Here is a 27,816-nt window from a genome sequence, read left to right on the forward strand (position 1 = left end):
CACAGTACACAGTTATTTTATTGAAATACTTGAAAAGGCCAGCAATGGAAAAATAGGTTTGTCATGAGGAATTAATGTTTGATTTACTTGATCATTAAAAAAGCTGCGTCTATATGTAATTCCAGCCAGTTACAGAATGCACTGTGGTCCATGCAACTAATATACTACAGTAGAATAGGCACTGTGTACTATTTTAGTTTTAGGTTATACACAGCTTTCAACAGGTATGATTGAAAAATGTGAGAAATTAAACAGCAACACTTTTGAATTATAAACATTTATAATATACAAATTTGCTCATCTGATTCGTAAGGGTTATAAAACAGAACATAGTGGAAAATGAAAAACATGAATTACACACAGCATACGAAGTTAATCTGGCAGTTTTTCCTTTTAAAAGAAGTATCAGACTGCTAAATGTGTCCCTGGTCATGTTACATACAAAATCATAGGCCAGGACAGCAACAGTGACTTTGTCTTGAAACACACAGTTAGTGGGGAAATTTGTTCATCAGTTAAAAAGAATAGGTAAGAATGAAAAATGACAAATTCCACCTGGTATAGCTTATAGTCCAAAATGATGAAGTCACTTCAGATGAATGTGAAATAAATAAGCAATCCTTGAGGAATATGATCCTTGAGTTGAACCTACTCAACCAAAAATTAATTTCAACTATACACTAGTATGTCACCATGGTGAAACATCCAAGAACAATATTTTGAATAGCTTTTTTGGGAAGCAATGTCTTACTGCTTTAATATGTACAAGTTATTTACAACAAATTCCCTTTTGGCCTCACAAGTTGAGCCATTTTAGCTGGCTCTTAAGATGCAATTCTTTTTTCCCCACACATTATGCAATACTGTAGTTAGAGCTATAATTTAAAATAATCTTATGCATGAATTACAAATATTAATAAAGTAACTCTGCATATATAAATATTTCTAGCAGAATTTAAAGCATTCAGAATGTACATAAAAGTTTTATTTATTTATTTATTTGGTAGGGCCAGATGTGCTTCTTCTCAGATCATCGTTGCTTTAGTAATGCTTTATACATAGCAAAACCCAAAACTGCAAAGACAGTAGCACCAAAACTTGCTCGGAGCCAAAACGTAGAGCTCTTGAGGTCCGCTTGTGTCACATGCCTGAAATTTAACACACATACAAAACCAGGTTAATTCCCTGACAGGAATATCAGACAACTTGTACTAAACTACTCTGCTTTTGGAAAGTCATCACTACACTTGTCACAGGCAAGCAGCCTACAATTCAGCCTTACAAGTACGTACGCAGTCATTTAACTTTTCTTAAAAGCTTAGGATTTGATCTGCAGCCCTGATCACATCAGTAGATCTCACTGAAGTCAGAGAGCTCACACAGCTGAGGAGAACTGCAAGAGCAGATCAGTAGTCATGAATGTGGGGAGGGCAGCATGTCTTCTTTAAGAGTACCACCAAGCATTCAGAAAATGAAAACAAAACCAGCTAGCAAATAATTAATAACCCATAGTGAGAACAACTCTGTCCAGAAAAATCTTTTTTTGTTGTTGTTGAGTTTGTATATTTCTGCTTTTTCATGAAAATCTTTCCAGTCCTGTTGAATATCTAGTTCTTAAAAAAAAAGTTTACTGACAAGTAGCAAGTAATATTTTTCCAAAAGCTAGAATCAAGAGAAGGACCATCTGTAAATCCCTTTCTTCCCAGTACAGTCACAAGAACAGCAATAGAAAGTCATCCAACACCAAGCTGAAAGCTAATATAAAGTGCTAGTGAAACAAGCAGTGACAATGGCATCAACAGAAAAAGACTAGATGTAACAACAGTATGAAGTGACTGTATGACACAAAAAGCCACATCTTGCATGACAGTAGACAGCCAATGACCCAACTCTCCCAAATATTGCAAGAAGTCTGAGCATGCTCAGTTAAACATGTCTAGCCATCCTCAAAAGTAGTCTCAAGTATGACAGCTTACCATAAAGCAGGAGCTACTGTTTAAAACAAGTTATCATAAATGCCATAATTCAAAGCACAAGAAGTTCCTAAACAATAGTAAAGGGTTTTTTTGTTTGTTTGCTTTTGTTTAAGATAGAACTTACAAGAGAGCTTCACTAGCCTACGTATTTTAGCCTGTATTAATCATCACAGGTTACTCAGTGAAAGCTGGAGGAGTATTAAGTACAAAGAGCATACAGAGATCCTAAGCGTAGACGGTGCACAAGAGAGTTGATACAGTGTGAACTGCAGATCTATAGCATACAAGCTGTTTAACAAAGCGGGAATTGTTACTTGCTATCAAAATACACAAAACCAGTTTAGGGCATTCTTTAGTAGACATTTGCAGGAGCAACAAAAGCCATATAGATAATCAGTGTACTGTCATACCACATGCTGAAAAACAGGCTCTTCAGTGCACAGATAGCAAAACACAGCTGGTCCTTAAAAAATCCTAATCTTATTTAAGAATATCTTGCTGGGTTACAGAACAGCTCAAATTCATTAATTCCTGCAAGCATTAGTTCTTCTACAGCTAGTTTTGACACACTCTCTGCAAACTATATGTCAAATGGTTTTCTATGGGGAACAAAGAGAAAAGGCAATGGCAAGGTCACCTTAGTTTGGCTGCTGTTACCTGTCTTCAAGTAAACGTGGACCAAGAGATGACTCCATGAAGATGGAATCTTCTACCGAGTTGACGGCGTGCACCTGCTGCATAATACTGCTCTCCTCGTCTGCTAACAGCATGGCCCCCAACTCATCTATGTAGGGTCTTAACCTTTTTACACACATGCATAGTTTGCAGTTCATAGCATGGCTCAACAACAGCAAGTGTCTCAAATATGCTCAAATGACAAAGCCCAGAGAATTTATAGTTTTTAGCCATCTAGCCCGATTCTTGTGCAGTTGTTAAAAACTTAGTTCTTGGGGAAAAACATGTAAACGAGTTTGTACTTTTGATGAAGTAAAAAAAAAATATTTTATGTAGCTAAGTGTCATTGCTTTAAGGACAAAGAAAACGGCTTAAGAAACTGAATCTCTTCCTACTCCACCCCAAAGCCTCAGCTTTCACGTATCAAGAGGATACTGCAATACTCCTGCACCATACACACGAGCTGGAGTACCTGTGATAAACACACTGGAGTGACTCCAACACACCAGCCCTAAACTGACAAGATCTCATTACTGTTGATAATTGAATTCAAGACTACATTTTATCACTACTAAGAGCTTTAGAATTTGTGTGTGGGTTTTTTTAGTAATACTATAAAACACTTGTCTTCAGATCTGTAAGTTGTAAAATAAATCACTTCTATGTAACATGATTTTAATAAATTATGGGACAAGCTCCGTTGGGCAAATATTTGTATAACTAACAACTCTCGAGTTTAATTTGGTTAATTCAAATGCCCAACTATTTGTATAGTTTAAAAAGCACCCCTTTAAAAGTGCAAATCACTGTTTAAATTGCAAACGAATGCTTTTGCATTGCCTCATAAAGCACTCTCACATCTAAATTTTGATTCCTGTAATTTGCCTTGTTTTGACTTTTGCACATGTCCATATTTAATGGTATGCAAGAAACTTGCTGAGCATGCTTCATCCTTTTAAAAACAATTAACATATTCTCAGTCATGATAAAATCCTCTTTTCATGTCTAAAGGGAGAGTAAATTGACTCTGATCCTTTTTCTAAGCCTAACAGTAACTGACTCTTTCATTTAAATAAAGGAACTAAATCAAAGCAGGGGTTTGTTTTATTACCTCAATGAAATCTACTGACTTCAGTAAGAAACAATTAGGGCCCTCTGAACATCTCAGCCCAAAAATCCAAAGCCCAAAAATAATTCCTGAAATTCAGAACCCTATGGATGTCTAATTGCTTTGCACCTTTAAAAAAATTTCCACTTTTTCTTCCTTAAATGTTCCTTATGCTGTCATAAATTCCACTTTTGCAACTTTAACGGCAGCTAAACAATATTAGGGATTAAAGGAAAAAAAAAAATCTGTCTGAAATAATAAAAAAGGTTCAACAATTTGTTTCCAGCACAGGTTCTTTGACTGAAAGTGGCTATAATACAGAAAAACTTTCTCAATACATATTAAAAAAATTCTATCTCTTCAATAAATAATGTTCAAATTTAATTTCAGTGCAGTTGTGTTTATGAAACTAATTTTCACCAGAGGTAGAAATTATTGCTTCCTTGTAGTAAGAGAGAAACTGAATTAGAAAAATTATTCTCTTCAAGGGTTAAACTTCTATATGGATGTGCACATATACACACACGCAGAGTAGCAATAGTTAGGATTCCATAAATGAAGCTGTATTTGGAACTCTTGCTTATTAGTAACAACTAGCTTTGGCATAAATTTCAGATTTTAATGCACATTTTGGAAGAGTCAGATTTTTATTCAATCTACCCTTAACAGTGAGCCAAGTTACTTGTCACTTGTTGAATAAGATCTTTGAGATCTGTACAATCTTTCTTCTAAGAGACTTTAACAACTCCAAGTTTGCAACATGCACTTACCAAGAGGTTAACTGAGCATGCCTGTCATGGTTACACACAGAAAATTGTGGAGTTACAGGCCAATACTGACACTTTTCCCTATGTCAGCAGCAGAAGAATCCCAGGTCTGGGAAAGTTTAACCTTAACTATGAAAGTTCAAAAACATTCCTGTAATAACTACAAAAGCATTTTAAGAGCACAGTGGCAAGGCCAACAGGCTAGTCACATGGCTACTCACACCAAAATTATAAGCAAGTTAATGCAGCCAGCAAGCAGCAGCAGCCTGCTCTGACAGACAATAGGTTCCAACAATAAAATATAAGCAACTGAATTCCAAAACCATCGCATAACATGCGCAAGCCGCTGCAGCTTCCCTTCAGGCACGTATTTTCCCAGGATGCAAACTGTTTCTGGCAGTTAGAATTTTCCCCCATGCATTAGTCATCTAAAACATGAAAAGCTTCAAGTACATCTTACTATCTACAAAATCTAAAAAGAATGTAAAATGCCAATTCAGTATATTCTATTTGGAAAGAAATCAGGGGACACAGCTTTGCAAACTTCTACTTGGGTTGGGGCAGTGAAGAGTTTAGAGAAGGATGAAAATAAGTGAATAAAATATTCTTATACTGTCGCAATCTGGGGGACATCTAAGTATAGAGACAGATCTCTCCAATTAAGTTTAATGACAACATACTATAGTTTTGAAAAATAATCTGCATACACTGCATACAGTGAAAAATAAATCCTGGGCTATCATCTTAAAACTTTCCTATTACAGGGAAGTGAAACTATTGCCTTAACTTTAATTTCATGGAAGGACGGGGTTTTTTTGAGGGGGGAAATCTTACATATAATTCCTGAAACCACCATGTTTTATATACAAGTAGAACTTCACTTCTATTCCACAATATTTAAAAAGTTTCCAAGAAAAAACATACTCTGAGAAGTCTTCCCTCACTGAACACAGTTCTCGTACATTAGAATAATTTTATTTTGAAATTAACTTAGCTGTCAGAAAAATGCCACTACTATACAAGCAAAAGGCAACAAGTGAATGATTTAAAACTAAGAAAGCAGAAAAACACAATTAAAAATGATGCTCTGGAGTTAAATAAAAAAAAGGCAAAAATCCAAGCTCATCATTAAAGAAAGGGTTAGAATGACACAAGCAGAAACCTTCCTTTTAAAAAGCAGTAAAACAATGTAGTAAAGAGAGATTAAGTGCCAGCCAGACAAATACAAATGAACACCTAAAGGAAAGAGCAAGTTAAAAATATAAAAATACTACAGGATAGTAACAAGTCTCATACATGCATGTACAGTGCTTTCAATGCAGTGCCTTCTTCCTCAAAGAACCAATAAAGTGTGATCCTGGGTAGTTCAAACCAACAATCCCCTTCCTGCACAATAAACATCTCCAAGCTGAACTTCCACATTCGTTGAACTTGCCTTTCTGACAGCCTACAAACCCCAAGGAGAGTCTCTAAAGTTTGTCGCAGAAGAGAAACTGCAGGTGGGCATGACTAGATTTTTCAGTCGCATAGAGGCAATGTTCTTCCTTTAATTGCTAAAGTGGGACTATTCAAATATGATATGATATTTTGCCTTGGCAGCGATGTTTAAGCATTACTTAGCAACAAATAATATGGGAAGGGTCCATTCTGGAAAATTTCAGTTTACCTACTTCCTGTCTAAAGCTTCAGACTAGGAAGGGATCAGGAGAACAAATCCTCTTGGGAAACCTCCTTTACAAATCAGTTACCTAACTTTTGCCCAACTACCTGGCCTAATGGTAAGCACATGTAAGGGCAAAACAAGAAAAGTCACATAAACTGTATCAGAAAGTCCTCCTTGATTCAAATGCTTTCTCTAATCTTATCACAAATCATTAGACTAAAAACACATCTAAGGAGCTAACATTTTTCATCAAGTAAACCATCTTTACCCTCCTAAGTCTACAATTAGGAGCTATTCCCTCTTGCTCACAGGTATCTCAACTCTACTATATAGGCAGTTATACAGTACTCCATGTACTGAATGGCGAATCACCTGCAGCAACGTGTTCTGTAAGGAAACACCCCAAAGACCTAACTGGAAGAGAGATTGTGAAATGAAGTAAGCATGCTGGGAACCTGCAATAAAATCCTAGTGACAAACCGAATGACTGGAGACAAAGATATTCTAGCAAATAATTTTTCCTTTTTGTAGGGTCAATAGAAAAGGCTACGAGGAATTCTCCTTACCTCAAATTACACACTCTTTTAGGCAGTAGTGCATTCCTATATTTATTCCACGCTATTTAGTGACAAGGTGTGGAATGACAGCATCCCAAGACTTCTCATAAAAAGATTTCAATACCTCGAGTCCCTGACAGTATTTCAGAGGAACATTAGTGCAATGTCTAATGCAGGACTCAAAAAAACCATTGGCCCATACAAGAGAGAAACAAGCCACAACAGCTAATGTAGCAACCCATCATCATTCCAAAAAATGAGGATGTGTTACAAAGGTGATTTCAGCCTCAGTAATGAGGAGCTGGGATTTTCTAGTAGCGACTGCTGAATGAAGTTTTAGAGCAACAATATGCAAACAGACTGCTGTTTCAAGAGATGACTCCTGTAGAAGAGATGCAGCATGAACAGTCCCAGATTCACAGTTTTTTCTTAAGCTCATGATTTTTTCACCGTTTTCTGAACTCTCGCTCTGTGGTTAACACTTTTATCTTGGATTAAAGTGGTATTTCACAAAGATGCTCAATACTGTAGGTGGGTATATCAGTAGGCCTCCCATGCGCATAACTTGCATTTAAAGGAGACAGCCACTCTTATCTGGAGGAGCCACATCTGAAAACAGTAAAAAGTAGTAACATACATGGACCAGCACCATGTCAGGATATTCCAACCACAGCTTTCAAATAAACACATTTATCATAGTTGCCTCCAAGAAAGCTATAAAGAATGGAACCACTACACTACAAACATTGTTTGGTTTGAACTCCCGTTCTGCGGTGCAATGACAAGTGCTGAGGTGTTAGTAAATTGTGTGCGAAAAACTGCCTGTAGTACACACAAGACAAGCTATAGCACTCTTTTCGATGCCAAAAACCAGTTCTCTCTCTTTATCAATTGGTTTTTTCCAAGGTATCTGCAAATGCAAGTGTTTAACCATTTACCACTTCTTACATGTTGCATTCCATTCAAAGAGGAATTGGATGTTAAAAGCTCTAGATTTTTTTTTAAAATACAAAACATCCACTCTTTGTGTAAACCAAGCACAACACACAGAGAAAAATCTATTAATTCCCAAATATCAAACTAGCAATTAAACACATGTAATATGTTATACGATGCTGCTATAAGTCAAGCTGAACCTTTATGAAAGTATCTGTGTAACTGATATGTAAGAGGCACTACCTCTAATCTATACTAAACAAACCTATAATGCCTCAAGTGAGACACATTACACAGATTTATAGACACTACTTAACATCCGTTACCAGCTCCCTAAAAACACAGTCTTAACTCCTCCATAGTATTTTTGCAATCACTAAGTGCCTGAATCAACTACCAAATTGGTAATGTTTCAAAGAAATCACTGGACTAAGCTCATAAGTACCTTCAGGTTAAACAAAGTATGACAATTCTATGACAATTATTAAAGTACCTGCCTATTTTGTGGCTATGGAGTGAAAAATCTGCAGTATATAAGGTTACCAATTGCTTTTTCAAAAAACGTTTATTTTAAAAGCACACCTGGTACCTAGTAAATAAAGTTAAGGACCTGTTAAGAACTGCAGTGAAGAGTTTGTTCTTTACAGATTGCAGCAAGTCTGAGTTGAGGAAGTTCTGACAGATGCAAAATGTACACCTGTTGCAGGCGCACATACAGCGTAACCGGGCATGGCTGCGAAAACACACAGAAGGACAGGAGTTGAAATCTTGCTCATAAAATCAGGTGCACATTAGGACTGTGCCACAACCAAGAGAGATTTAGGAATAAAAGGTACATTTGAATGAGTAAGGAGAGAAGAAAAAAAAATACACCGGGGAAGCAAGGGTACAACTACAGCTGTGCAGAATTTTGAGGTCCGATGTTCTACATCGTGGACATTTTGGCATTACCACCGTATGCAGATCTTAACAGCAATGCACAAACATGAATGAAAATGTTTGCTGAATTTGTTTCAGTTTGTAAGGAAAGCATCTAAAGGCTTCTGAGTATGTCTGCACAGCAATAGGTAACACCCCTTTTTCAAAGGAAAGTAAGCCACATGTTCTACCACTTTGAATGCACACTTTACAAAGTGACAGTTAACCTCTATCTTTCCCACCCTAACAAACACACATGCTTGAAAACTAAGGGAGAAGCAAGAATATTGATATGACAAGACATTTGGTCAGTGCTACACTTTAGTGGTTTCCCAGTATTCCAGTGCTACAAAATAAATACAAGAAAAAAAAACCACAACAAAAGCTTTACAAATCTAATTGAATGAATTCAATTTCAAACATTTAAAAAAATCCTATTATTTTGGGTGAAAGTGACATTAGTTCTATTTACTTTAAAGCAAATGTCAGCTGTCATACTAGACTCCATTTGCTGTAATATGTAGTTCAACACCATATTAAAAGCTCCACCCACCAAAGAGATGCAAAGTGAGCTTAGCAACAGTGAGATGTCTAGTGAAGAAGAATGTGTATCTTCTATCTGAAGTCCAGAAGATGTTTATACAGAAATTAAAAAAATATAAGATCTATTAATGAACTGGAAAACATAGCAATAAACACCCTGAAAATAAAAAAAAAGCTTCAAGCAGTGCATTGGGGGAACTGTTGCTCACTAAAGAGTGTCATTACTTGTAATCAACTGTCAGGTGAGCTATTAACAAGGGTTACAGTACAACTTATTTACAAGTATCTCAATAATACCAAGATTCGAATACTGACATTGAGTTATGCATTCATGGTAAGGACAGAACAGAACCCCACATATTTAATGGAATTTGCAACAGAAGCTGGATGAAGTAGCATATTCTTTAAAAAAATACCTTAGCAACAATAGCTGATGCTGATTTCTATGTTAGATACACACCAACTTCCTCAATCCGAAAGAATTTGAAGATTCTCCTAAACTCACTTATGTCTCTCTGTTGCTAAGTCTCAGTGAGGCAGCTCCATCCTCGTGGCTAACAATGACATGCAGTGGTATTATGCGTGACCCATGCAATATGAAAAATATAATGGTTCAAGTACTTACGGATACATTGCCATAGTTGTCAGTTTAACAAAGATATCCTTACTCGGTGCATCAACCGTATTACAAGTAAAGGCTTGAGGTGGAGGCATTTTGTGTTTTTTGCAGAATTCAGCAGGAGAAATACTATATTCCTGTCTAACTTCATGCAAGTCAGACTTTGCAGCTACTACTAAGCATGGTATTCTGCTATCCATGAAGTGCTGCTGCAAATTTAAAGAAAAAAGAGTGAAATAAACAGAATATAACAACGTTCAACCTGGAACAGCCTGAGTTGAACTGTCTGTAGCAGCATTAAGATATATTAATTGCACAAAAGTCAGGCATTTCTAGAAGCAGAATATTTTATAGACACAAGTCGATGTTAGCTTTGTGTGAATAATAAAACTGCATTTTTAATGCATCAGCCATATATAACCAGCACTCATAAATAAAATGTATTTTAAACACTACAACTTGTGTATAGGACCAGTAATGGAACTGAGTATCTTGTCAGTGAAAAGATATGTAAATGTAAAAGGTTTGTATATATGAACTATACAAACCTTAAAAATCCTGGCACAGTACTCAAAGGACTTCGGGTTACTGACATCATATACCAGGCAGACAGCATCGCATATGGTCTCAGCGTCAGTTAGAAATTCAGAGTCACTGACATCATGTAGCTGGAAAAAAATATGGCCAGAGAGGGAAAAAAGCATTGTCATTATGCAGTTAAGAGTTTTATAACTTAAAAATTATGAGAAAAAGTAAGGCTCATTTTTATGTAGCCTTAGAACTAATGGACCAACTATAAGCAGAATTAATGAAAAAGAATTAGTAGGAATTTACCATACAGCCAACATATGTGAGCTGTTAACATCACATCTGCAGGCAATCACAACCTCAGCATAAAAAGTTACATTTAATTTAACACAAAGTCTTAGATTCCCATAGAAACTGGCATTCGTCCTACAAAGGAAAACCACCAAGCAGAGGACTAGATCTTGGGGGTAAAAAAAATATAAAATATATATATCATATTATCATAAAGGAAAACTACAGTGGAACGAGCTTTAAAGAGAGCATTTCACCCACTGAAGATTAACTTCAGCCATCCTAATCACCCTATGTGACAGATTCTTCTTTACTAAATAGGTAGATTGCTGCTGATAATCTATCATGTGTTATAATTTGATGTCCTCCAGCATAAACATAATGGACTGGGACAATTTAGGTCATGGTTTCAAAAATAACAGGTCCTGAACATGTTCAGTTTAAAGTATTAACAACATGTAAAACCAGAAGTTACCCGAGCCCGGGGGGGAGGGGGGGGATGATCCATATTTATGAAGAAGAGACAATTAAAACTGAAATTTGTTTGCAGAAGGCTCCAAATAATTCACTGAATTATAAGATTAAGCAGTCATATGCAAACAATAATGAGACAACCTTACCAGCAAGTATTTTTCCTGGCCGTATACATAGACTGTATTAATGGCATAGTAAGATTTGTGTTCTTTACGTATTTGCCTCTGTCTCTGAAAATGAAGAATTTCATGTTAGACCACAGCAACTTGCCCCTTTAAGTTAGATGTGAACAGCTGTTTTACTCCATTTATTAGTGAATGAAAATTACAGTAATCTGTGGTTTATTTTGCAATTAAATGCATAGCTATAGTCCTTGATCTAATTACCACAAGTCATTATTGAACACAATAGCCATTTGCTAAAAAAAAGAAAGGAACAAAAATAAAACCTCCAAACAAAACCAAAAACAAAACAAAACAAAACCAACCAATAATTCTGTATTCCCTCACAGAACTCTCCAAACTCAGTAATCGTTAAAGCTTTAGGATCAATTGGTTTTGCTGTTTAACCTTAACTCAAAACCATATTTAGGTGAATATAAGCAAAAGGTTTCTTACTATTAGATTTCTTCCAAGAAGAGCCTGAAGAACTCCGCTTTTCCCACAGCCCTTCATTCCAACAACATTGCATCGGAAAACATTTCTCTGAGTCTGCTTTTTCTGGAGGTCTATCTTTTTATCTCTTGTTACTTTTGAAAAAACACAAAATATTTTTCACAAGATGTACATGCACGTATGTGAAAGCATTAATTGTCCACTTACATTAAAATGCACACAAAACAATCAAAAATATTAAATCGAATGTTTGACTTGAGCAGAAAGTAAAAAAGAATATAAGTGAAAAAGACCATTTGTTCAAACAATTTACCCCTGAGCAGATTTCTAAATTTAAATTCCTGAATTGTACCAAAAATTTTTCTGAATTACCTGTAATTGCTGATGCTTGAGATTCTTGTTCTGCAAGTATTGAGTAGCCTAAATAACCCAGGTACTCCAGGCAACGCTGCACATCTAAGTATGTGGTTAGTCTAGCAGCAGGGATAGAAAGAAGTTTCTAAGTTGTCAGCATCTGTGATAGCAGTCCTTTACAGTACTGAAACAAGTTTTTTCCTCCCATCTCCAGATTGACATGACAGAAGTATTCCTGGCACTATGTACTAGGTAAATGGTGCCAACTGGACTGCTCTTAATAGTCAGCACAACACTATGAAGGCAGCACTTGCTGAGGCCTATAAACTTACACCATATTTTCTTCCTCAGCAAATAACGTTTTCCTCATTTTCTGTATTTTCAATAGGAAAACCCACCTCATTATTGAACATCATTATTCATGCCGTCTCTAAAGAGTAGAACGACAGAAATTAATATTTTGACCAGTTTCAGGGAGAATTCCCCAGTTTCAAGAGACACTTGTTCATAGTTAGCACTAAGTACTGGCCAAATCCTGAACAGGTTATAACAACTGTTTATTAGGCCACTGGGTGGCTATAAAAACATGACTGCTTGGGTCAATTTTCAACTATTATACTTCCACTCTTTCTACTAGATTTTTAAGAACAACCTACAAATGCATACCCAACATCCTCAACTACTAAAATGTAATGCATCGCACTTACGTCCACTGAGAGAGAAACCCTTGGTATGTAATCCACCCCCTTTCATTTGTACAAACGGTGTTGTTAACGTCAGGTCCCCATGGCATATAAGGGAAGACTTTGAACAAATCTTTCAATTCATCGGGAGACAAAGCACAATCTCTATCCTGAAAACAAGCATGGGATATCAGACATAAATCACTTAATTCATGTCTATTCTAAACTGATATTTTCTTGCTGTACACTTGCAAGATTCAAGAAACCGGCTATAAGAAACTGAGCTGCTTTATTTTTAATCATTGTTCTTGTTTTTAAATAAGACTAAATATATGGGCTAGTTAAAAAAATTTGGTAGTACAACTCTAACTGCCCACTCTCCTTGTGGACAGAAATATAAACAGTCGGCTAGTTTTGACTGCAAAGCTACAGCCGCTTTCTGAATGAAATGACATAATGACAAAACCACACTTTTAGCCAGCAAAAGTGTGAGCAAACTAGGCTCTAAAGTACAAGGACATGCATGCTCTTGAAGTAAAAGCTTACCAAATCATGTTTATCAAAAATACTTTGAAGAAACAAGTATGCATGATGATTTAATTCTGTTGTACAGTCTGGAGGAATTTTTAGCCTGTTTATTGAAAATACAAGAAGTGTTAAATGTCGTTATGAAATACGGAATATTAAAACTCAAAATACTAACTTTTTGAATTACAACATTTGGTATTTGACCTTTGCATTTAGCTTTATTAATTTGTCTTTAAAGAGATCAAAGCACATACTTTTTATTAGGAATTCTGAACTTATGAGTGAGTCTTTTTATTACATAATACATAGCTACACAGTAATCAGGTTTTTGTTTGGTTTGGTTGTTTGGCGTTTTGAGGGGTTTAACAGAAAACCATGTAGTTAAATTTTTTCAAATAAGCCACAGAGTTGGTCAATCTCTTAACTTTTTAATTTGGAGATTTTCAAAGGATCTCATGTACTATGAAAATACTGACAAGCCTTTTCTAATTTGTAGCCACATACAATACAAAACTAGAACATAAATCTGAGCAGTTGCTCATTAAGGGTCTCTTTTGCCATCTTTCTTATCAAGAGAGATAGAGTACACTATTTGGCACAAGAGACAGGAGTTGCTCTTTTGGAATTTTCAGTCACTTGGATTTTGGCTGGTAGGTCATGAAGTAAGGGAGATACTTGCTGTAACAATGTGTTAAATACACTACAATAACCCGTTTCTCCTGCCAAAGCAGGAGGCAGCATAAATTAAATGCATGTAAGTTAAAGAAAGATAAAATAAGTGACACATACGGAGGAAACAAGTACTCTGGTGTAAGCTCTAAGTCATCATCATATCCAAAGCGACGTAAAACAGTCCAAGTTGTTTCATGCCTTCCTCGCTGAATGAAAAGTGTGTGTAGAAAAAGGAAACCTAAAAAAATCAAATGACGAAATGTTAAGGCCCTGAAGTGCTTTATCTGCTAGAAGTATTTTTAATACAATCAGTATCACACTGAAAACAAAAAAGCTTGAAATACACATTCCAATTTTAGACCTCCTGGGTGACATTACAGCATTACCTACACAGACCAAAGATTCAGAAAACCTGTTATTTCTAGAAGTGCCCTTCAAGAAACTGTTTCCTTAAAACAACCCACTTGGTTTCCTGTTGTTGTTTGCTTCTTCCAGTACCAGCATTTTAGAAGAACCTAGCTGTATGAAAGTAAAGACAACAATACTTCAACAATTAAAAATAGTAAGCCTTAAGTAGTCTCATGGAAGACTGCCTTTACTTTTCCTGTATCAAAATAACCGGGTAGGATTTTTGTTTAGCACTTTTCAGGGCTTAATGAACGCTGAGATTTCACTGTTTAGTAAGGCTATGCCTTAAGATTCCCACTCCTTACAATTTCTCACGAGTCCTATTGCATATGTAAGCTCCACAGTTACACTGATGCTCAGAAGGAAAACATTTTTTCCCCTTTCACTTTCGCCATATGCTCTGAGCAAATCTGTACAACACAGCTGTTAAAATGTTGACAGACACCACACCTTGCTGACAAGTGTTGCAGATACTGAGCCTAGAGACAAGTCACAAACTTATCTAGGAGACAACCTCCTTTGAATCAGTATGCTTATTTGGATTCCAAGCTCTGTAACAAGAAGTAAGAAAGACCTTATTTTATTCACTCCGGTATTCCTCAGTTAGATCATCCTTTGATATCATACTGCCACTACACCCAACATCTGTAGTCTAAAAGAAGCAAGACAGAGATCATACTCCAAAAGACTAGCTTTTTTAAAGTAAGAGTGATTATCAACTGTACAAAAGACATATCTTTTAAGAGTTAAATAAGGCTTACCTTTTAATGTTAATCCATTATCTGCAACTCCATCACTTAGGTTTTTCCTGACTACATTCTTTACATCTTCCAAAGCTTGAGGTGCCAGTGGTGTATTAAAACAAATTCTCTAACAAAAAAAAAAAACCAAAAAGAACGTGTTAGGACCACTGGCTACTAAGCTGGACAAACAGCATGTCCTGTATGAAATACAGCCTTAAACATTCTGATAAGCTAGTAAAGGACAATCCAATTTCTTAGTGGAAACAGAGGTGTACAAACTTTATTTTATTTTTAAATACCAGCACTAGGGCTTGTTCATTTAAACAGATCTTTTTATTTTGCTCTCAAACTAAAACTCAAACAATTGTTAGAAATAAAATTAATACCATTTCTATGCGGCACTTGAGACTTTTAATATTTACACCTGATTCCCTTGTAATTCACCTTACTACTGTTCCTTCAAAAACAATCACTTGTTTTTCTAGAATTACATAGTTCAACTATTAAGCATGGTGAAAAGTCATGCAAGAGTTACCTGAAAGAAGTTGAGCTCTGCATCATTGAGAGTACCATCATTATCCTGATCAGAAATTCTAAAAATGCGAGTGAGAGCTTTAATACAGGCAGGTTTCATCTAAGGAATAAAAGAAAGTTCAGTATCTTTCTAAGCTTGAATATAAAAAGATTACACTGAATAACATCAGGCTGAACACTGAATCACATTAAAACAAATACTAGCCTTCATTTTTCATTTTTAGAATTGAGACATTCATACACATACACAAAAATAAAAAGCAAGAGGGAACAAAATCCTGATCTAGGAAATTTATAGCCATAAATTTAAGGCAATTATTCCACACTAAATGTCTTTCTATTCAATTATTAGAAGAGCCTCAAGCTCTTCACAAGCTGAAGGTGGCACTACTTAGTTATTAACAACAAAAAAAAAATCCATTCTCTAAATTCAGACTACAGAAAGGTTTAAAAAAACCCACACTGATTTTTTTTTTTTCCCCTCCAAACATTTTTTTGGTGGGGAAAAAAAGAAGCCTTGCAATCCCAGTGCCTTGCAGAAACAAACAGCTCTAGAACTACAGTCAACTCCTTCTAACCAAGCACACTATCTCTAATTGCTATTTCAACTATGGCTTCAGAAGGCTTCAAATATCAAATACTGAAAATCTTCACAGAGCTCATTCATCTATGAGGCAAAGCATTGATCATACGGACTATCTCTATGACAAAAGAATTGCTGGGATACCTTCCGAGTGAAGGAAAACAGACAGTGGTAATTCTCTCCCAACAACTACAGTGATGATGGACTCTTCTCTTCACAGAGGTCACACAGATTGCATAGAGTTTGGGTTTGGAAAACCAAAAAGATTTCAGCACAACAATTTTAGCACAACATTACTAACTCATAAAGATGATTCTGATGAAAGAAATCAAAACAGGGTTATTCTCTGGTTCTCTACTTAACGAAGTATTTATGATTGAAGCAACTTTCCTACTGCCCAATACTACACAGGCATTATGGTTCAAGATTTTATTTGTATTTCCCCATGAATTTAAAAAAAAAAAAACAAACTCCATAATACTCTGAGCTAACTTCCTGTGTTATTTAAAAACTAGCCGCATCACTTGTTTCTTATCCCTTTTGCCAAAGTCTCACAAGATGCTCAGGGAAGTTCTATCCCTTACATCAGGCCAAGTTTGGAGTAGTTTCCCTGAAATAAATGGAGTTACTGTGAAACATATCTGAAAGAGAACTGAATCGAACACATGATCTTGTTCACATTACATTGGGTTTACAGCCATTACCAAAGCTTCTCATTTAACTTAGGAATTCATATGGGCAACAAAAAACTGTCTTTGTTGCTCTGAATGAAGAGGAAAGGCAGATCGGGTTAATACAACACAACACAATCACCATGGTTCTCTAATACAATACTTGACACTTGAAGGTGGGGTGGTGGTAACAGAACACAGTAAGAAATGCAAAATCCACTGAAAAGGAAAGAACAGGAAAGTGATTAATTTCCTCCCCCCCATATTATTTATTCTTAGAATCTATGTATAAATACCTCTTTCTCCTCTGGGCAATAAAGAGGACCTGTAGGATGTAGAACAGCTTTCTGTGCATAATAAAATAGCTCAGAAATATTCTTCAGGTTTTTGGCTGAACACTGCAAGAGAAATCCTTACATTGATTAGCTAGTTTCTTGACTATCTGGTGGTTTCTTCCGAAATTTAAGCAAGCATCAAAGTTTTAAAGATCTAGCCCCCTCTTGTGGGTACAGTGCTGTTTTGGAAGAAAGACACCTAGCCCCTGTAACTGTTCAGTAATTAGCAAATTGTAGTGAGACCTTCTTTACTGTTGCACGAATAACAGATAAATCAAAAAGTTGTATCTACTGGGGGGGGGGGGAAGAGAGGCATATTCACACATATTAATTCAATTAATTCAATTTTTAACACTTTGCAGACATCTGTCTGGCTTAATATCAAATTTAAAACATGTGCTGAAGGCAAGGATGGAAGGAAGCTCTAAATATTAGAAGAATTTAACAGTAACATTTGATTATGCAATAGTATAATCTTCTCTAAAGAAAAATAACATACAAACTCACCAAGATAATGACATTATTTGAATATTTTTTTAACAAAAATTAAAATCACCTTTTCTATTAAAGAAAGTTGCCATACATGCTTGGCAAGAATGGATTTTTTTTGTTACTCATTCTAACTTCAGAAAGTCTTCCATACCTCTACACACGTTTCTATCTCTGTATATTGATTCATAATGGGAAGGATAGTTTCCATACTGCTGTATTCCACTAGATCAGACTTGTTTCCAACTAATATAAGAGGCAGCCTGAAAACACAAAAAGGTTAAGAGCTTTAAAGACAAAGGGATAAAAAGATCTATCTCAATTTAGCATGCCACCTCCCACTGGAAGCCATTATATTATTTTCACTATGTAATTAAATAGCACTGGCAGCCAACAGGCAAAACTAAACAATAGCAGTCTTAAGCAAATTGTTTTGGTATACACTTAGACAGAAATGTACTTGTTGATACTATATAGAACACACAGTTAAACACAAAAGTAACTGATCATGTTATTATACAAAACCAGCATCAGCAGGAAACCTATACAGACCACAGTGGCACAACTAGTCACACCATAACAAATATGAACACACCTGGTAAAAGCTGCCCATGAAATTCAAAATAAATAGCATTGCTGGCATATGTAACAGACCTACATACTTTAAATCTCTTGTTGCTTGGACTTCTCATATAAACTTTAAGTTTAGAATTTGATTTTCTTAAACAATTAACATCCTCAACACTGTCCATTGACACCCATCGATGTGCAGCCTAATTCACACTTCTCATCTTTACTTATGCACCTGCTATCTTTGTCTGTCCTTTCATTGATGAGAGGAATCCATCGACTTGTTACCTAAAGTGGGGTTAAAAACAAACATGAAAAATACATTTTCAAATTTTATATGACTGAACTGTGCACAAGTTCAACTACAACTGCTACTGCTTCTTTCCCCAGAGGGCACATATTTACCCACAAAGGAGGAAACAAAAATTGGAGTTGATTAATGAGCAACTTTCTCAGATGACTGAAATAACTGAAAACCCAGATGTTGAAATGGACTTGAAGCAATAATATACCTGTACATTCTCCTAACAACTCGATCTCAAAACACCATCTTATGCATTTTAAATGTCTAATACAGCTTTCAGCTTGCCAATAATTAACAGTTCACAAGTTACATCTCAAGCAATAACTGGGTAAAATATATTACCGTACCTTATCAATAGAATTCTTGTTGTTAACAGCATATACTATACAAATCACATTTGCCTAAAATGAAAAGAGAAGAAAGGCATGAAATTCCACTGTTTAGAGCCTCTAGAGCAACAGAGACAATTAAGGTCCACATGTAACAACATCAGAGTAAGAACAGTTCCACCATTAGTCAAAGACTGTGTCCCTGACTTGCTTAAGCCACTTGTAGCCTGACAACAGCTACACCAAATAACACCAAATTATTTAGATGTTGAGAAGTACCAAAAAGCATGTCTTGCAGTGTGACATTCACAGCTTATGTCTGCAGAGAGACCTTTGCTACCAGGAAATCTAAACTGAAGGATCATAATTTGCAGCCTCCACCCAAGTACCACACTAAATGCCAGAAATAGAACACAACACCGTGACAGACTGTACAGAAAATGTGCAAAGGTGCTCAGAAAGAACTGAAAATAGGAAACAGAAGGAATTATACAATTACCACGAATCCCCTGCTATTCATAAATGCAGTTGTACAGCATGACAGAAAGAACCAAAAGTGATCTCTCCCAGGTAGGATTGCTTCTTCACAAAAACTGTCAATCCCTTGACCTCTGATTAAAAGATATTTAGGTGCTGTCCTTTCCCTTGGAAGCACAAAGCTTAAGCTCAATTCACCAACACAGTGGCAGTACCTACTTTTCTTAAATAAAGAAAGGTTTACTATAGCACACGGCACAAAACAAAACGAAATGCCAAGAAATAAAAACCAAGATAGGCTGCGTTTTTTTTCAATTCAAACTGAAGCTCATCTAATGCAGAGAACTTGAAATATTTCTCCAAAAGCAGAAACTCTTTTCTAGTAAACACTAAAACACGCTTACCTGTGAGATTTCATGGTAAAGCTGCTCATCACTTTGCTCTGCTTCTGCATTCAATAGAATAAGCCATTCATTAATACTAAACAAACATTTTTGCCAACAAAACTGAAAAACCTAAGTAACTGAAGTAGGGTATTTTGTAATGCTCATAAGACAGCCTTGTGAAGGCTCTTGTTATTTATACATCTTTTTATAAAATGCACTAAAGAGTGCTTCTACTGTAACAATAATTAAATTGATCCATTATCTTGCAAGACAAACAGTCTGTTGCACACAAGTTTTTTAGCAGCTATTTTAAAGAGGAATAATTACATTTGTAGACAGGTTTTTTTCTGGAATAAGTCATAGTTTGCATCCCCCTGTATTTATCAACAGCCCCTTCTTGGGTTAATAAGTATCAATATTGACATATAACGTAAACTTTTACACCAGAATATGACATCTGTTACTTTTATTCCAGTGTTGATTTTTTTTTTTTTAGTGAGACCATGCTTCTGTTAAGTGAATCTATGAAACACTTCATCCAACAGAAAGAAAAACTCACTCCATATAAATTTAAGCTCAAGTCCAACAAAAAAAAACCCACATTGTTTTTTTGTTCCAAATAGGTAAACACACCAAAGATATTTCCTCAGCAGTGGTGGGCGAGAGAAGACAGGAAGGCATCTGCTAAGTGGTCTAATTCTTGGCTTCTATTATAAATGGTGGAAGGATTTTTCTAGTTGTGAAATAGTTGCATATATTTATGATAGCATATGAGCCCTCTCTACTGAGCCTATTTATCTATTCAGTACGGTCAAGAAGATCAGAATATATCAAACACTGAAAATACAAAATATGAAACTGACACAGAAGGTTAAGGTGTCCAAACTTAGAAATTTAGAAAGACATAGAATATAAGGTATGTAAAGTCTCCTGCATCTTAGTAAACTCTTCACTGAAAGGAAGAAAAATAGCTTTGAAATCCATTAAAGTACCCATATTTGTCTGAACCAGTAAATAGGTCCCTCACACAACGAATACAAACATCACTGGAATATTGTTACGACTGTCTTTCATGGAAGTACCAACAGCAGTTAATGGTAGGCTTTGAATTAGTAGGACCAGCCCTCATCATCTGCCTTAGTTTTATCCCATGAGTTTCTACTTAATCTAGTCTTTTCTACAAGTAGCTTTGGTCCCGTACGAGTATGACTGTTAAAGAGGCTACAGAGTTAGATAAACAATTCCGTACCAAATCAGCCAAACAGTAACGGTATTGTGTAGTCCTTACCTGAATAATCCACTATGTGGGTTGGCACTCTCTCAGGGGTGACGTCAGCTGGAATGGTGATTTCTTCAGCTCGTGGCGGAACCTTGGTTTGTAGAGAAACAGTAAAAAAAGCCTTTAAAGATAATCCAGAAAATCCAAATGGTCAAAAAGTCATATACAATAATGCACCTGCCAATTAGTCAGCTTTAAATAGGACAACTTATTAGTAGTTCAAGTACTTTGGGGTTTTTTTGGGGGGGGAGCTTTTTTTGCAGTGTACTGGAAGTCACTGCTACTTTCTCATTCTTTATTAGTCTACTTACTGAATAAGGAACTCCTTGCATGCTTTGCAAGAAAGCAATGCTGTTAAGGGACTCAGTGAACATTTCTATAAAACTCAAATCCACTACACCCAACCACCTACAGGGAACTATTTTAATAGTGAAAACTATAAACAAAACCTGAATTGCAATTTACTTTAAACAAAAATGTCATCTAAATAGGAGTTCTACAGTTTGGGGTGTTATGAAATTCAACCAATTCCTTCAAGGGGCTGCATATTCTCCAGCAGGAGAGTCACATCAGAGTTAGCATGCCATTATTGACAAATACTGTTTAATCTATGTTTAAACGTTTTAATTTTTGCCCTAGATATCCTGATCCTACTCCCACTGAAATCAATACAAGAACTACCCTTGCAAACAGCGCATGAGTTGTTAAAAGGAAAATGTTCAAGATACAGCAAACGAGCATGACAGACAAAATACGAGCCTCAGTTTTTATACAGTCATAACCTGACAAGTTCCTTGCTTCTGACAGAGCGCTAAACCTTAAATTCAGAAAAGCCTGCAAAGCAAAACATGATACTAATAAAAAGTGTGTTCTGCAAAATATTGTAAATATTGCATAAATATTGGCTATGACTGCTGGCCGTTTTTCCAGAGAACACTAATCCATATTCAGAAAGAATCAACTTAAAGCTAATTTTAATGCACAACTTCATTTTTTTTAAGTAATATAATAATTTATTTATTGCCTTTTACCTGCTGACCCTGAACGTTCATGATACTTTTGTTTTCTTTTAATAAAAAAAAAGAAAAAAGAAAAGCCAATCATTGGAAGAATGGCTCTTTGTAAAGCTTCAGGCTCTACTTATGTCTTCATCAAGAATGATTACTGATAATACCCAGTCTATTAAACACTATTTCAAAGTCTGAAATGTCTGCTTTACACACACCCATAGAGCTCCGATCTGCATGACTGACCTGCAAGAATTGTACCTGTCTCTTTCAGCAGTTTATATAGGATGAAATATCTTTTTAGAAGTTATTTCTGTAATTTCAGGCAGATTTTGTGTTATGTATAATTGATGCTTTTTCTCTCCACAGGACTTTAGAGAAATATTCTAGATTATACAGCAGGAAGATGCTGAGAAGTGAATAGAGGCCTAAAATTCATTATATACATCAACAAAATCTGTCAAAGGAATGGGTCCCTGAGCAGTTTAAGAACAAACAAAAACTGGAGCTCCTTTTCACCTGCAAGGTTGGGAATTAAATTCAATTATGTTAACAATCTAATCTTGACTCATGAACTGTGGTAACCTACTGATTTGCATTAAACACAGCGCAGTGTAGATTCAAAAAGCAGCACATGATGTCTATTTTAAGACTTGTGATCAGAAGAAATAAACATCCATGTTTATATGTAAAAAGCTTAACTATTTGCAGCAGCTGCAGTTCTTTTCAAGGTATAAAGAGAACTATGTGCTGTTTTTTTAAAGGAATGAAATGTAGAAGTAGCTTTACTTTTATTCTGGAAGAAAGCAGTAACAGTTTTTGGCATTTCTTTACTTCGAGCCAGGAAAACATTCTTCAAAAATAGAAATAAAGCAATGTCTCAATTACAAAAATATGGTTAATTATAAGTTATACAACGTGACTTTTTAATTCCTTGTTCTCATTCATTTTTCAATCTACTTGCTCTTTAACACTCCAAAAAAATTTGAGGGTCTTGCCTCTTTCAGCACCTTCCCATTTATGACTCTCTACTGCTGAAATATGCAGCCAGTTATGACCAGTTTCAACTGCTTTAAAAACCCCTACCACTCCTCAGATATCAAAAATTTAGTTTAATTAACCATGCGAAAAACAAGGAAGGAACTTAGATAAAATTTAAATTCCTAATATTCACACAAAGGTGTATTTAAACTAACCTACATAACTCTTCAGAAGTCATCATTGCAGTTCTAGGCTTTATTTTAAAGTTTCCTATTTACAAAAAAAATAAAGCAGAGCCTATTAACTCAGTCCTTGAAAAAAATTATACACCAGGATAGATATAAAACATAGAAAAATAATAAGGATGCTCTACCTCTTCTGGAAATTCTTCACTGACAAGAGACATAATTAGTGATGTCTTCCCAACTCTGGCTGCAAAGCATTAAAAACAAAGATTAGATAATTTGGTTTTGTTACTCTCAATAGTTGCATCCCACCTTAAAATGGTAAGTATTTTAAAAACATTTTCCAACTGACCATGTTAAAGGCTTTTTATCTGTTTTTTCATCTGTCGTTTAAACATACTAAATACAGATGACAGCAATTCTCTCCTAATTCTCTTATTGAAATGGATCCTAAGGTTTTACAACACTTCTGCACTTCCTCCAGAAGGGAATCAAACCCTGCTCTGATTTACACCAAAAGAATTAGCAGGTTTTAAGCTTAATACAGAATACTTAAGCAAACAAACAAAAATTCAAAACAAACTGGAAATGCACCAATACAACTTAATAGAAAAAAAAAAAGAAAGCACACAGAAAAGAATTTAGGAATTAACTATTTTTATAGTATTCTTGATACAATCACTGTGCTTTAGTACTAAACTACAAGGATAAGAGCTGGACAAGAAAGCATGGCTCTATCACCAATAGACAAAGTCTCCACAAACTAGCTTGACTACTTTGAAAGCGCAAGAGCATAATCAGCTTGATACAAAGGAGCTGTCCTCCCCACAAAAAGCAGAAAAAAAAACCCCAAACTACCAACACTTCTTAAGTCACAGCTTTCTTAATCCAAGAGGATGATGATAATCTCTGCTTCAATATTTAACTGTATTTGATCAAGTACATGACTCAAAGTTTACCTGCAAAGTTCAGACTTCTGATATCACAGTTGGGAATCTTTAATGTGACCATTTAAAATTAAGAGTTGGTAACTTTTCTCAGGGTTCCCCTCGCTCTAAAAACTTTCATCTGTCAACTTCCTGTTCCTTTGAAAGCCTTGGATGACTAATAAATTGCTTTACTTGTTTGAGACTTTTCTTAAAAAACACAATGTTCAGATTCAAATATTATCTGGGATTGTGTATTTCTGACAGCCCTCAATTCAAGCCAAGACCTGTTTCGTGCTGGTTGTATAGCATCTTCTCTAGCACGCATTTTTTACCAACCAAGACACTGCTGGCAGTCAGTCAGAGACTGCATCACTGTTCCTACTGAAAACAATATATAATATCACCAACTGACAGAAGTTGTTTTGCTAATGTCACTGCACTTACACTTGTCTATTAATTGTATATAATTCTGAATATGGGAGGAGGAAGAGATGAAATTAAGACTAATTGTTTTTGTGCAGAAAACGATATTACTGAAGTGATGATCTAGTCAAAGTACATTCAGCTTACCCACGCCTATTTTTGGTATAACAAAAAAGGGCCTTCTAACATCCAGAAATAAAAGCTTTTCTTCAGCATGGTAAATTAAAAGAGTTGTTATTCCAAAATTATGAAAAGCAAAGAAAAAGGTATCCTGGGGAAAACCACTTTTGTTTTCCTTAGGGAAAACAGTTGTATATTTTTCACCAGGGGTATTAGCTGGAGAGCAGTACAATGCAGGTTTCTTAAGAGCAATAAGGTTGGGTTTTCATCAAAGATACTCGTATGAGCTAAAACCATCATTTACGCTGCCAGGTGTCCTCTTGCATAAACTACATCTTAAGTTTCATCCTGACAGAATCAAAAGAACTTTAAAAGCTCTCCTACTTCCATAAATAAGTACCTTACAGACAGGCAAATAAAGTTATTAGATAATTACTGAAAATGGTGCAGCATATTTTGCATCTGACCAAGTCAGCTTTAATTTGAAACGGTGACAAAACATGTTGGCTTTGAGACATAGAAACTCATTTTGTTAATGCTGTTTGACTGAAAATAGAAGATTATGGACTGCTGGTTAGTGAAGATGCTCAGTGTTTCTAAGCTTCTGATACACTTCCAAGTGTTCTACAATTGTTTTTTTAGAAAAATCCATAGGTTCAAGTGTAGAGATTTATTTTGCTTGAATCTAGGTCAAACATTTGCCTTTCCAATTCTGTTTATAGTCTTAGAAGTAACAGCGTAAACAGTATTGGCTGACTAGGATGAAGAAAACAGCACAGCGCTTTGTGGTAATTAACTCATCTTTTTCCTCCTATATAAGTCTTTTAGGTCACGCTGCATAAAATAACATGCTGAACATATTCTGAAAATTACTGGCTATTAAAAATTGATGTTTGCACCCTGGATACTAGGACTAAAACAACTGTAAGCCTAAAATGTAGACCACTGTGGATAAAAAAGGCTGTGTTTTGGCACAGACTTTCAACAAAAGATCTTCACATGATATTTCAGAGTCTGAACCTGACGATCTGCTGTTGTCATCTAACAAGTATTACATGGTCTAGACTAACTTGTGCTTTCAGAGTAATAGATATATAAATACAAACATACACAAACCAGTACTAACAGCATAACTGACAAGTTTTACCGATTTGTAAAGCAAGTTTATCCTTCTGTCCATTACAATTCCAACAAAAATATAATATCAAGATGCTCACAACCTCTGACGCGTGCCATGTACTATATATTGCTATATTTAAGAGACCTGGATCTTTAAGATTTCCAGCTGAACCCACTGTGAACCTAGCTGCCAAATCAAAGCACCTGTTGCACCTGCACTTAAAACACTGCACGGGAGCATTTCAGAACACACCATTGCTAAAGAAAATAAGGTAAATAGGGCATGTATTCTGAAGAGGAATTCAGCTGTGTATTCAACTCCACAAATATATTTCTAAACAAACTGAGTCTTGTAAAACTAGCCAAATACAACATTAGTGAGTTACCTCTTTCTGCGTGGTATCACCTCCCTCATGATTCCTCTCTAAAGGAGTCACAGAGGATCTTTCTAGGCAGTATAGAGTCAACCTGCACTACAAAATATCTGCATGAACTACACTATAAAAGTAAATGAGGCATTCAATTCTAGTACTAGTTAGTATTACTACACTCTTAGTATAATTAGGTAATTTGACTAATAACACTTGGCAATTGCTCCGTATTCTTTCCCGTGAGCAACTTAAGCACGCTTTACAAACTAACAAAACAGAAGCGCGTCGCTGCTATTCACATCAGTAAGAAGCTGTATCTTTGAAAGCCCAGCCACTTATTTGGGTACCTAAGTGTTAACTTAAGGACATAATCTCAGAAGCACATGGGAAAACACAGACCCACTGGAACTCTGGCATGCACAGAAGTGCGCGCTGTTCATTCAAGGTCACGCAGCAAGCTAATGGCAGAAGCAGGGACCCGTCTCCCTGTCCCAGCCACAACACCCGACTGCTAACCGCCGGCAGCGCACCTGGCCACGGATTTACAAACTCAGTAAAGACTTAAGTTCTGTTTCCACAAAAATAAAAGCCTAAACAGGACGCGGCCAAATACAGGGCAAGAATTTCTACGCAGTTTCATCTCCAGGGCGCCCAGGAAGCACACCGACTCGGCAGACGGACGGACTCCGCCGCCGGGAGCTCGGTACCCAGCAAAGGGGCGCGGGACGCCAGGCGCGGCCCCGGGCAGGACCGCCTCCGGGAGGGGGCCGGGGGACAGCGGACAGCCTCCCGGGCCTGCCGGCGCCTCCCAACCGCCGCGGCCACCGAGTACGGAGCGGTCACGGCGCGCCCGACCCCGACCGCCGCAGCCGGGCAGGGCCGGCGGGGCTCCCCTCCGGCCGCGCCGGGGCGGAGGAGCCCGGCAGAGATCAAGGTTCCGCTGCCCCGCCCCAGGGCGATGTGACAGCCGGCGCCACGGCGACGGCAGCTCCCCTCACGCCAGCGGCCCCCCGCCCTGCCCCTCCGGCACTCACGTTCTCCCACCAGCAGGATCCTCACGTCCTTCTTCATGGCCCCGCGCCCCGGCCCCGGCGAGGGGCGGCTCACATCGAGCTCGGCGGGGGAAGCGGAGCCGCCGCGGCCTGGGATCCCCTCACGCCGCGACCCGCGCTCCGCCCCACGCCGCCTCCTCCCCGCCGCCGAGCGGGCGGCCTACGGCGGCTGGCGAGGGACACGCCAGGCAGCGCCGGCCCGCGCGCCTGCGCGCCGCCCTCAGGCGATTTGCGCCGCCGCCCTCCGTCGCGGGCCGGGCGGGAGGCCGTCCTCTGCTCCCCATGCCCTTCCAGGGGCGGCTCTGCTCGGGGCTGCCCCGGGACGGTGGCTCGGTTTCCTGCCCTTAAGCAGCCATCATGCGGATTTCGCGTGCTGTAACGAAACGGCGCTGGCCGCGGCGGTGCGCGAGCCGAGCGCGTCCGGCGCGCAGGAACACATCGGCACCAAGACAACGCACGCCCTTTCAAATTGTGTGGTGATTTATGATGCAAGCCCTAACAAACCGCAGCTGCTGGGCAGTACGGCACAACTCGTATCTGGGAAATGAGAGATGGCCAGTGAGTGCATCGTGCTGTTGCAGGCGGAGCAGGAAGGACGCCGCGGTCCTAACGAGA

At 37.2% G+C, this 27,816-nt stretch overlaps 1 protein-coding gene across 8 annotated transcripts; it reads right to left on the reverse strand.

The window, feature by feature from the left end:
- On the reverse strand, nucleotides 1-27,360 carry RHOT1 (ras homolog family member T1). 8 transcript variants are annotated; one of them, XM_075111005.1, is made up of 21 exons: nucleotides 27,184-27,360; nucleotides 23,376-23,434; nucleotides 21,024-21,105; nucleotides 19,754-19,797; nucleotides 18,891-18,944; nucleotides 18,475-18,527; nucleotides 17,824-17,932; nucleotides 17,142-17,243; nucleotides 15,593-15,691; nucleotides 15,076-15,184; nucleotides 14,024-14,144; nucleotides 13,253-13,337; nucleotides 12,731-12,876; nucleotides 12,042-12,142; nucleotides 11,673-11,803; nucleotides 11,202-11,285; nucleotides 10,311-10,430; nucleotides 9,769-9,971; nucleotides 8,293-8,415; nucleotides 2,634-2,777; nucleotides 1-1,148 (listed from the first exon to the last, which is right to left on the reverse strand). In XM_075111005.1, exons 1-21 carry the CDS (start codon nucleotides 27,218-27,220, stop codon nucleotides 1,031-1,033), a joined length of 2,124 nt encoding a protein of 707 aa, XP_074967106.1. In that variant the 5' UTR covers nucleotides 27,221-27,360; the 3' UTR covers nucleotides 1-1,030. The 8 variants fall into 8 exon arrangements, with proteins under 8 accessions (XP_074967106.1, XP_074967100.1, XP_074967101.1 ...); XM_075110999.1 differs by having other exon boundaries at nucleotides 9,769-9,968; nucleotides 27,184-27,351; XM_075111000.1 differs by lacking the exon at nucleotides 2,634-2,777 and having other exon boundaries at nucleotides 27,184-27,351.
- Nucleotides 27,361-27,816: the final 456 nt, after the last annotated feature.

This window comes from Phalacrocorax aristotelis, chromosome 16, assembly GCF_949628215.1.
Source record: "Phalacrocorax aristotelis chromosome 16, bGulAri2.1, whole genome shotgun sequence".
Lineage (NCBI taxonomy): Eukaryota > Metazoa > Chordata > Aves > Suliformes > Phalacrocoracidae > Phalacrocorax > Phalacrocorax aristotelis.